Source organism: Oncorhynchus masou, chromosome 15 (genome assembly GCF_036934945.1).
Source record: "Oncorhynchus masou masou isolate Uvic2021 chromosome 15, UVic_Omas_1.1, whole genome shotgun sequence".
Taxonomy (NCBI): Eukaryota; Metazoa; Chordata; class Actinopteri; order Salmoniformes; family Salmonidae; genus Oncorhynchus; species Oncorhynchus masou.
Window position 1 is genome coordinate 10711530 of NC_088226.1, and position 12114 is coordinate 10723643.

At 44.0% G+C, this 12114-nt stretch overlaps 2 protein-coding genes across 2 annotated transcripts; both read left to right on the top strand.

Moving 5' to 3' along the window:
- Positions 1-1175: 1175 nt before the first annotated feature.
- LOC135555590 (primary amine oxidase, liver isozyme-like) lies at positions 1176-4591 on the top strand. Its single transcript, XM_064988162.1, has 4 exons — positions 1176-2844; positions 3049-3334; positions 3446-3578; positions 3702-4591. The coding sequence occupies exons 1-4, from the start codon at positions 1287-1289 to the stop codon at positions 3984-3986; spliced, it is 2262 nt and encodes a 753-aa protein (XP_064844234.1). The 5' UTR covers positions 1176-1286; the 3' UTR covers positions 3987-4591.
- A 4484-nt stretch (positions 4592-9075) lies between these two features.
- On the top strand, positions 9076-12042 carry LOC135555592 (glucose-6-phosphatase catalytic subunit 1-like). Its single transcript, XM_064988168.1, is given in 6 exon segments — positions 9076-9474; positions 9476-9546; positions 9764-9873; positions 10709-10811; positions 11014-11066; positions 11777-12042. Coding segments are annotated over 6 exon segments (750 nt in total). The 5' UTR covers positions 9076-9327.
- Positions 12043-12114: the final 72 nt, after the last annotated feature.

The following is a 12114-nucleotide window of genomic DNA, read 5'->3' on the forward strand; positions in this document are numbered from 1 at the left end:
ATTGTGGACTTCAGGAGGAACAAGGCTGGACATGCCCCCATTCTCATCAACAGGGCCGCCGTGGAGATAGTCAATAACTATCTCCACAGCGATAGTCAATAACACTGCCTGCCCTACAGGACACCTACCACACCAGGTGTCGCAGGAAGGCCAAAATGATCATCAGGAACCCTGTTCTCCCTGCTTCAATACCATATAAGCTCATAATTATCAGTTGCTAATACAAAACTGTCTCTGCTAGCCATGTTTTGAGGGTATGCATTGTTCGTTTACATTTAGACCTACATTGTTTACAAACATTGGTGTCAAACAAGCTTATATTTTGGCTTCTGATGGGGTAGGTCTACGACAGTTGAACTAGCTCATGAGGCATTTATAACGTAGCCTATTACTCATGAATCAATGGGTATAGGCTATATCATTATTTTAATGCCTATATCCAAAATTGGATGTAGCAACTAAGAGTTATAGCTGTGTTTGTTGGTTAGAATAAGAGAGCTCCTTTTACGGCTTGCCTCAGAAAGAAAAAGTGAGGAGCGCTATACACTATAAACCTACTTCAAACTGAGTAATTTCAGAAAGGCTGCCAAGACTTGTGGCTTTCCACTTACATCAAATGTTGGGAAGAGAATGTTGGCTGCGTTCCGAAACGGAAAACTATTCCCACCAGGGTCCAGGAAACACGGCGGGCCACAACAGACACATCAGATTAAGGTGTTTTTCGACAGTGCAGTGAGACCCAGGCTAGTGAAAAACAACAAAAGCAACACCATCAATTGTTTTGTCTGCGTGTAATGCCTGGTTTATAGAGGCTTCCCAACTAAAATAACCATTATAGTGTATTTCAACTTCAAGACGACGATGCTCTTGCACACCACATTTTGTGTATAAATAGTTACACATTTAATTTTCTATCTAGGCCTACATGTACAAATAAAATATCTGTAAAAAAATATATCAACATAACCAAGTCCATTGAACAAGTATTTAGTTGACAGGAACGCAATGCCCTTTCCACAGGGAGCATACAATATGTGCGTAAAATATACTTTACACAGGAGGAATGTTGGCCTTTATCCAAAAACTATTGGATTAAATCCCGGCAATTGCATAACTTTATTCAAAGTATACGAGAACTTTGAATTTCTTGAGGGTGCTGCACGGGGGAGGGACGGACGGGTGTAGCTCATCCCAAATTCACTTGCGCGCCTAATTTTATGTTATGCTCCTCGCAATCGCCTCCTCTATCCAGAACACCCCAGGATGTTTAGATTGTGGTTTGGAGAATGACTTCATTAGTTAAATGGATATTGATACTCTTTGGCCTGATCTCAGTAATAGCGAATATTGTCATCGTATGTCTTTACTCGGGTAGGCTGCCCAAATGCTCCTCGAAGCCGCATCATGTTTTCAAGGGAAAACACAATGAACGCAGCGGGATGTTTGCTGACCTGTCCGCCGAGGAATATCTCAAAGTCCGCGACTATATGAGTAACCAGAAAGACTTGAATATTTCTGTCAATGCGTTTACAAAGCCTTCAGGGAATTTTCTCTTCTTAATTGATGTTTTGCTGCCAATGAAAGCGGATGCGCTTGGCTACCTAGATAACAATAAGCCCAAACCGATGAGAGAGGCGACTGCGGTGGTTTTCTATGGCACCCTTGGGTACATTAAAGAATATGTGGTGGGACCTCTCCCCAACCCGATTTACCACCGCGATGTCACGGTTAAGAGGTATAAAGAAGAGTTGCCCATCAATGCGCGTACGGTCACCATTGGTGAATATGCACTTATTTTCAAGTTTATTAATGAAGAGGTATTTACAAAACTTGGCAAAATTGTGAAAGAAAGTTTTGATGTCAGTAAAGAGAAAACCCTGAATGGTTTCGAAGGCATGCCTCGGGGTGTCAAATCGGGAGAGAGACAGACATGGATATCTTTCTTTCGTGATTTGAGTGGGATGTACATCCACCCTGTAGGTTTGGAAGTTTTAATCAACCACGAAAGCACCAACGCGTCTCTTTGGAGTGTGAAGAGATTACTTTATAACGGACAGTACTTTGACAGTGTGGAGGATCTTATAAAACAATATGATGCCGGGACAGTGACTAAAATTGTGTATAAACCTGTCCAGAACTATGCATCACTCAAACCTAGGAGTAAACCCACCGGTTTAAGCCCTCAGCAGTTTTACGCGCAGGGTAAACGCTTCAGTGTCAAGAATAATCATGTCATGTATCTCGAATGGAGTTTTGCGTTTGGTCTGAGTTCCCTCACCGGTATGAGAGTTTTTGACATTCGTTTCAAGGGGGAGAGGATAGTTTATGAGCTTAGTGTTCAAGAGGCAATGTCAGTTTATGGTTCCATCACACCCGGCATGATTCTGACTAAGTTTTTGGACTCTAGTATCGGAATAGGTCGCTTTGCGCACGAGCTCGTTCGAGGCGTGGATTGTCCGTACGCGGCAACCTACATCGACACTTTCCGATACATTGACGTCAGTGCACCTCATAGATTCAGGAATTCAATTTGCATTTTTGAGCACAATACAGGCCGTCCTCTCAGAAGACACTTCTCGGACTTTTTCAGCAATAGTTATGGAGGCATGGTAAACAGTGCCTTAGTTTTTAGGACCATTACGGCCATAGGTAACTATGACTACTTGTGGGACTTCATTTTTTACCAGAGCGGCTCTGTTGAGGCCAAAGTGCATGCCACTGGATACATATCGTCATCTTTCAATGTTGACGGCAATCTCAAATACGGACACCAGGTGGCAGAAAATACTATTGGGAACATCCACACTCATTTCATCAACTTCAAAGTTGACCTGGACGTGTTGGGTAAGTGTGAACAATACATTTGACCTAGTATGAACCGATGAAAGGTCAAGCACAGTTATAAATGTGTTCTGGCCACTGAAGACCTGGTTTTAACCCCAGTTGGTTACATTGGTGCTGGATGTGTCTGAGTTATCTTTCATTTCAATGTTAGGATTATAACATGATCCAATAATTAGAATTTTGAATTGGGATTTTGTACCACAGGGGTTGAGAATGTATTCCAGACCAAGGACATGAAGTTTATGAATGTTTCTTTACCCTGGATGCCGGAGCGCTATGCCATGGTTCCTCAGCTGGTGGAGGCCCAGCTAAAGACTGAGAAGGAGGCTGCTCTCCGCTACGACACCAAGACGCCACGCTACCTTCACATCGCCAGCAACCGCACCAACCGCTGGGGCCACCAGCGCTCCTACCGCCTCCAGGTGGTCAGCTTCACCGGTGACAGCCTTCCAGAGACGGAGCCAGAGGAGAAGTCCATGTCTTGGGCTAGGTGAGTCTCCCTCCCGTCTCCTCCTAAGGAAGGTCCTACTTCCTAAAACACAGGTTGCAGGTAGACCAAAGGCAAAGCAGTTTGACCAACTTTTGTTATTTTATTTGACAGGTATAAAGTGGCCATCACTAAGCACAAAGACTCAGAGCAGACCAGCAGTAGCCTGTACAGTCAGAACAACATGTGGACACCAGCAGTGGACTTCAGCAAGTACATTGAGGATGACGAGAGCATTGAGAACCAGGTGTGTTTTTGATCTTATGGCCGTTGTCCTTACATATATTTTGCCACTCTTGAGATTTGCACATTTTCAGGTCATTGATAAATGAAGGTTTGGTAGTCACCAAATTAGTGCTTTTTTGTCTAGGACCTGGTTGCTTGGGTAACCACCGGCTTCCTCCACATTCCTCATGCTGAGGACATCCCCAACACAGTTACCGTTGGAAATGGAGGCGGAGTGATCCTGAGACCACATAACTACTTTGATGAGGACCCGTCTATTCACTCTCCAGACGGGGTGTACATCAGTCCAGGGTCAGAGGGAAACTGTGAATATAACAAGATGGCCTGCTTGACTGAAGACGCATGCACCCCAATCATTGAACCCTTCACCTACAATGGGTTTGAAGGGACCATGAAGTTTGAAGAGTGAAAAAAAAGACCCCAGTCCCAATCCTGAGTGTGCTCTGCGCTAAACACTAAAAGACTTATGAAAATGTGAATCTTGCCCAAGACAACATTTGAAATAATTAAGAAACAATATTGGATTTCTAATTTGACATGGACTCTATAAGTTGTCAAAAGAGTTTCACAGGGATGCTGGCCCAAATTGACTCCAATGCTTCCAGTTGTGTCAAGTTGGCTGGATGTCTTTTGGGTGGTGGACCATTCTTGATACACACAGGAAACTGTAGAGAGTGGAAAAACCCAGCGGCGTTGCCATTCTTGACACACTCAAACCTGTGTGCCTGGCACCTACTATCATACCCTGTTCAAAGGCACTTAAATCTTTTGTCTTGCCCATTCACCCTCTAAATAGTACACTCACTGTATATATTCAACTCAATACAGTATAGGTTTATATCTGCTCATTTGCATACTTTATCACTGCACTGAGGCTTTTTAATTCACTTTCGTCTGACCACTCTGTATGAGGAGGAAGCTGGGACTCTCCGTTGATTGTTTATGTTTTTACCTTACACATAAGAAATAATCTGTCTAGTTGTCTCTCCAAATAAAAATATTTGTTTAAAATGGGCTGGACCTCAGCTGTTTCCTGTTTTTATTACAGTCTTTCTACTCCCCATGGTGTCTGCAGAGACCAGATCAAAGTGGGTGAATGAACTCCCCACCCCTCCTCACTTCATGGGAACGGAAGTTCTTGTTGTAATACCTTTTTTTTTAAACCTTTATTTAACTAGGCAGGTCAGTTAAGAACAAATTCTCATTTACAATGACGGCCTACACCGGCCAAACCCGGACAACGCTGGGCCAACTGCGCCGCCCTATGGGACAATCACGGCCGGTTGTGATACAGCCTGAATAAGAATTAACTTCAAATTTTTTTTCACAGCACAATAGGGTCTGTTGCACAATATTTTGTAATGTTCCCTCTTGGACAACCCACAGATTTTGTAACAAATCTTGGCGCAGCCTCCAATCCTTACAAAAGGTGACCTGAAAATGACCTCTCCCTGGCCATCGTAAATATTTGAAGGAATGTCCATGCAGGCAGCTAACAGGCCTCTTACGCACAACTTGTCCACATTTTGGTAAAATGGATTTCTGCTCTGCTGCTAAGTGCCTCTTAAAGCTGTGTAGGTTACTCATCATACATATATATACACACACACACACACACATATGTCTGCTCCCACTTATGTTGCAAAATGTCTATTTTAATTTGACCTTCCACTTTCAATAAATTCCACTCACTGTGTAGACATTCAGTTACAGACCAGATGGTAAAGTGTTAGAACTGTGAGGGGAATGGATACATTGAATCAACACTGGAGTTAGTGGTGTCAGAGAACGTTCCTATGGAGATTACCACATCTGGGTTCACATGATTTCAGTCAGACACTAAGGAAACCTTGGTTTGTCCTCCATTCTAAATCATGCCTGCAGGCTAGCCTGGTTAAAACAAGAAAGATTAGCACAAAAAAACAAACACTCAGGAGAAAGCAAAGAACTTAATTTGTAAAATTCCCAACTTGACTCCTGACACAGCAACCCCCCCCCCCCCCCCGATAAATAAAGAGGAGATAACTGCATCTGTGTTAATGTCAGGGACATTTGCCACTGGATTCAAACTCTTAGCTGCCTAGTGCTCGTCACCCCAATGTCCTCGCCCTATGATCTTCCTGCTCCACTAACCATATAACGGTCATGAGTCATGACCAGTAGGCTGCTCCAGTTACTGGTAAGCACCCCCACACACTGACCTCAGAGGTAGACCAAAGACTGGTTGTCAGTCTCTTCAGAGGCACCTTCATTCTGAGAGTCACTTGGAGTTTAAAAGTCTACGCCAAGATTACTAGACTTAGACTAAGCAGTAAGAAGACTTGAATAGAGGAATATACACAGGATAGCCTACATAGAAAGATAACATATTTCTATAAAACATTAGATCAAATGCTGGCCAGATAAAATCACACATCTTTAGCAATTTACCTGAGTTCACTTGAGTTTGATTTTAATTTCATAATAAAAGACCCATGCACAACTATTAGGTCTCTTCAACCATGGGAAATGTTTTTGTTTATGGCAACAAGAACATCTAGCATAAAATACTTAATGTCAGGGTCTCTTGGTTCAGTGCATACTGTGAGGAGTCTGAACTGACTTGGGAAAGTATGTTGGAAGTTTCTATAAAGAACCTTACTGTCATAACAAGACTGTTTATCATTTGGATTCTCTTGGCAGACTGCCTGGCGAGACATCGATAGCAACATGGGTGTCACACGCTATGGCTTCATCTGCCTATTCTCAAGGGCAATAGACGGAAAGTTGCCTTTAAGTTGAGGTTCATTATAGTATAGTGCAACACTTCCTTTGAGCCTGTAGTCCTTAATTAGTCTAGTTTCTCTTTCAACAACAACTTCTATAACAGATGTATAAATGCTGAACAGACCAGATGACTTTATAAACAAGACCTCAACTTTATGGCTAAATTGTATTGTGTAAACACAGTGATGCTATTTTAATACGCTAATCTAGCTGATGATACACATCAGATGATTGTTTATTCAATATTTCAATGTGCTTGTACCCGTCCATATTAAAATAAACCATCAATTTAATGAAATCTAGGCCTATGCATGGTGTGAGACCCCAGTATTTGACTACCCTTTGGAACTTCCTCAAAGGTAAGCCTCTCCAACTGATGAAAGAGGATGCTGACAGAGTCCAGAAACTCAGGGAGGAATCCTACCATGTGATCTGCAAGGATAACTCACAAAAATCTCCCATTGACATGAATGCATTATTTCCGCAAAAGTCTGAGCCTTGTGATTCCCTGGTGCTAAAAGTCTCCAGGAGACCATTATCCTCCTTTTGTAACGTGGTGAACAACAGCAACACTAGACAATGTAATGAACGCATGGTGACCTGCACAGGTTTCCTCTCTAATACATCATGCATCCTCACACTTGTGATGAATGTGTTGGGGATGTCTGTAATCATTAACTAATAGACCTGGTTAGGTCATAACTCACAGTCCCAAACAGCCATAGCTCAGAAGCCTGATCTCCATACAAAGCAGACAACCATCGGCTGAACATTCCGTATTTGGACAACTGTGTGTTTTTCTCTCGTTTATCAGGACAGTCCACTGGGACAGATGTTACCTTGGTGTGCAGGGCAGTGATGTTGGTGATGTGTTCTATGGCAAGGGTATTATTTGTGATGGAGTGCCTGGTTTAACCTCTGTTTTACCTCTGTTTATTAAACCTGGTTAAAGCACTCTGGTAATCAACATGGCACAATTAAGACAATTGCCTTGTTATTCACACAAGTATTTGTGTAGACATAAACAAGAGGCTCTTGACTGAGTAAACATCTTCACAGTGACATGTTGTATAGCAGAGATCAACCACAGTTAATGGCCTCCTTGAGTTTCAATCTCACACCAGTAGCAGTCCCTTAGCTGGCTAGAAAATATCAATAGCTTTGTAATGGATTTACAAAGGTTACATTAATAAATATCTCAAAAATATATCCTATTCTACCATCAGGGAAGAGTTCAACAAAACACACTTAGATCATGCATCTCTCACCTGGTTTCCCCACCCCACACACGTTCACTTGTCTCCCCCCTCCCTGAACGTGTTTCTCAAAGGAAAGCCATCCGCTCCATTAGTGCAGTTGGAGGGGTGGGGGGACGGATATGAAATGGGAATTGTAGGATGTGTGTGTACGTGTGGTGGGCTGCATAGTGGGACCATGCTAGTGTTATTTTTAGCTCCCTGGGGAAGATTATGGTTTGTGGAGCAAACAATAGCAGCATCAGGCAAGGAACAGGCCTAATGTCTGTCAGCCGGCCTTGGCCAGATAACATATCACCTTGGAAACTTGTGCTGGTTGGAGGGTGGTGGCTGGGAAAACTCAGCTAGAAGTAAACACAGACCCTCTCCTCCTCCCCTCCTCTTCACTCCCCTCCATGCCTCACTAAACGAGGCTACACTCTTTTCCATCACAAGCTCGACGTGCCTGTACAGTGTGGGGTTTTCCATGTTGTCCTCTTTTTTTCCCTCCTTTGGCTTTCAGCAACTCATGCTAAGTAGTATGTCCTGAAAATACATCTTTCTTAACATGGTTAACCATACACACACTTAGAAAAAAAGAGCTATCTAGAACCTAAAAGGGTTCTTCGGCTGTCCCCATAGGATAACACCTTGAAGAACAATTCTTGGTTCCAGGTAGAAAACGTTCGGGTTCCAAGTAGGACCCTTTCCACAGAGGGTTCTACATGGAACCAAAAAGGGTTCTCCTATTGAGACAGCCAAAGAACCCTTTTGGAACCCTTAGAGAGTACATGTAGTTTAAAGTAGTCATTGAATGAAATAAGAATGATGGACCAATGAGACATTGAGGGATATTGAACTCTTGAAAGGGTAAATTGGTCAGCGATTCATATTGAACCCATACGCTTGTTATTGTTCAACTCCATTAGCCCCATAAGAGGGCAATCAGGCGGCGGGGGAAAAGCAACACTTCACATTTACTTCATCTGGTATCTACTCACTCTGAGCTCTCAACAGGGCAGGGAGCGATAACTGGAGGAGCAGCCCCTGCACATGCATGACATGTGACGGTGGTGATGAGTATGTGTGCATGCATATGTCTCTCAGTGGAGGCTGGTGGGAGGAGCAATAGCAGGACGGGCTCATTGTAACGGCTGGAATGGAATTAATGGAACGGCGTCAAGCATGTGGTTTCCATATGTTTGATACCGTTCCATTGATTCCATTCCAGCCATTACAATGAGCCCGTCCTGCTATTGCTCCTCCCACCAGCCGCCACTGGTGTGTGTGTAGGTGTGTGCATGTGTGTGTGTGTGGGGGGTCTTCCAGCAATACCACACCACAGGTAGTCCCCATGGTGATGCACTGGTCAGCTGGCTGCAGTGCAGTCGGTCATGATGTAATGTTTGTCCAGTTCTTTTCCCTCCCCACTCTCTCCAGTTCAAAGATCAGGCGTGGTGGAGTGACCAGGTGTTCACACAGGGTATAAAAGGGATAGCAGCGGTGACAGGCGTGCACTGGACAGACAAGCAGCACACACTACAAGGGCTGCACAGAGACCTCACACCACTACCTCTTGACTTTATCAGACAATACACACAGAACTATGGTACTGCCAGCGGGCATCTCAGCAGACACCTCTGCTCTTCTGACGTAGGAAATCAGACACAGCAGCAGCTATAGACTAGTTGTCGAAGACTGTTCTTAACGTTAGTGTGACTGTCAGATACAGTGAACTAGAGAGCAGCCATGGACACCGTCCACGCCTATGGAGTTAGCACCACACGATACCTCCAGACTCACTACAGGGACACTCAGAGCTGGTTCCTTTTTGTTTCCATGGTAGCTGACCTGCGGAACACCTTCTTTGTTTTCTTCCCTGTGTGTTTCCACCTGCCGGAAATCAGTGGGGATCAAGCAGGTCTGGGTGGCTGTGGTGGGAGACTGGCTCAACCTTATCTTCAAATGGTAGGTGACTACCAATACTAATCACAGTGCTCAGATCCTAAGATAAAGAATAACAATATAATATGTATATTTCCAGGATGAAAATACTGCAGGTTCTGAATGATTTAACTATGCTATGAGAACAATCTAACAGATGATCCCTCCAGTGCGTATGTTGCCAGACAGAGAAGGATTCAATATGTGATACATGATATATAACTCTCTCATGTCTACACAGGATCCTGTTTGGCGAGCGTCCCTATTGGTGGGTTCAAGAGACTCCTTACTATGGCAACTCATCAGCGCCACAAATTGGGCAGTTCCCTATGACCTGTGAGACTAGTCCAGGTGAGTCTGTTTGTCTGTTGCTGGTGGCAGAACCACTTTCCTTTCTGGAGAATCCATGCAGTATTTTCAACTCAAATGAATTAAATTCCATTATTTTTTATTTAACCTTCATTTAACTAGGCAAGTCAGTTAAGAACAAATTCTTATTTACAATGATGGCCTACCAAAAGGCAAAAGACCACCTGCGGGGACGGGGATTAGAAATAAAAATAAATTAAATACAAATATAGGAAAAAACACATCATGACAAGAGAGAAAACACAACACCACATACAGAGAGACCTAAGACCACAACATAGCATGAAAGCAACACATGGTAGCAACATAACATGGTAGCAGTACAAAACAGGGTACAAACATTATTGGGCACAGGCAACAGCACAAAGGGCAAGAAGGTAGAGACAACAAGACATCACACAAAGCAGCCACAACTGTCAGTAAGAGTGTCCATGATTGAGTCTTTGAATTAAGAGATTGAGATAAAACTGTCCAGTTTTAGTGTTTGTTGCAGCTCGTTCCAGTCGCTAGCTGCAGCGAACTGAAAAGACAAGCGAACCAAGGATGTGTGTGCTTTAGGGATACTTTAACAGAATGTAACTGGCAGACTGGGTGTTGCATGTGGAGGATGAGGGCTGCAGTGGATATCTCAGATAGGGAGGAGTGAGGCCTAAGAGGGTTTAATAAATAAGCATAAACCAGTGGGTTTTGTGACGGATATACAGAGATGACCAGTTTACAGAAGAGTATAGAGTGCAGTTCGATTCAGTTCGATTCCATTCAGTTGGCAATTTTTTTTCAAGCAAAACTGTACTTGACAGCAGTTCTCCTCTCACAGGAAGTCCGTCGGGTCATGCCATGAGTGCTGCAGGGGTTTACTACGCTATGATCTCATCACTCCTCACCATCCTCAAGGAACTTGGGGGTCACATCAAGAACTGGTAAGAGGACCAATTCTATGTTGTTTATCAGAGTCTATCTGCTAGACACAATTCTCTAGATTGAATGATCCAACTCTGCAAAGTAGTTGACTCTGTGTCCTTCCCTGCGTGTGTGTGTGTGTGTGTGTGTGTGTGTCAGGTGTGTCCGCGGGACCCTGTGGGCTGTCTTCTGATGTGTGCAGGTGTGTGTCTGTCTCTCCAGGGTTTTCATCGCTGCCCACTTCCCTCACCAGGTTGTCGCTGGGGTCGTCACAGGTCAGTGGAGAGCCCCAACTCTTATACTGAATTCTAAATCAAACCCTACCCTGTCTGCCCTTCTTTCAGTTCCAACACTGATTGGCTTGGTGTAACTTCTGCCATAAATGTAGTTTATGCCATAGATGTTGTTTATGCATACACACATGATAACATACGCACTATACACACACACACAGACATAGATTTTGTGTTGTAGATATGTGTTAGTAGAGTAGTGGCCTGGGAGCACACACTCAATGCATTGTGAAATCTGTTGTGAAATGTATTGTGATGTTTTTAAAATTGTACAACTGCCTTAATTTTACTGGACCCCAGGAAAAGTATCTACAAATACAAACCTTTCAGATATACACTGAGTGTACAAAACATTAAGAACACCTGCTCTTTACATGACTTTGACTGACCAGGTGAATCCAGTTGAAAGCTATGATCCCTTACTGATGTCACTTGTTAAATGCACTTCAATCATTGTAGATGAAGAGGAGGAGACAGGTTAAAGAAGGATTATTAAGCCTTGATACAATTGAGACATGGATTGTGTGTGTCCCATTCAGAGGGCAAATGGGCAAGACAAAATATTTAGGTGCCTTTGAACAAGGCAAGGTAGTAGGTGCCTGGCGCCTTTGTTAGGTGTTTTCCCATTTGAGAACATGCAAGTGAAAGCTGGGAAAGAACTTCTCTTTGACAAGCCTGTCCGTTTTCCCTAGGCATCCTAGTGGCGGAGACCTTTGACCGGGTCTACTGGATCTACAGGGCTAGCCTGAGGCGCTATGTCTACACCACCCTCTCCCTGCTCTCCTTCGCTGTGGGCCTTTACCTGGTCCTCAGGGGCCTCTGGGTGGACCTGCTCTGGACCCTGGACAAGGCCCAGCGCTGGTGCCAGCGGCCCCAATGGGTCCACATAGACACTACACCCTTCGCCAGCCTCCTGCGCAACACCGGCACTCTGTTAGGCCTGGGCTTGGGCTTATGACATCCAGTGGAACAGCCCCAATCATCTAAATAATTTAAGCCGAGGCCCGGAGAGTAGGCGGTGGTGCCACAT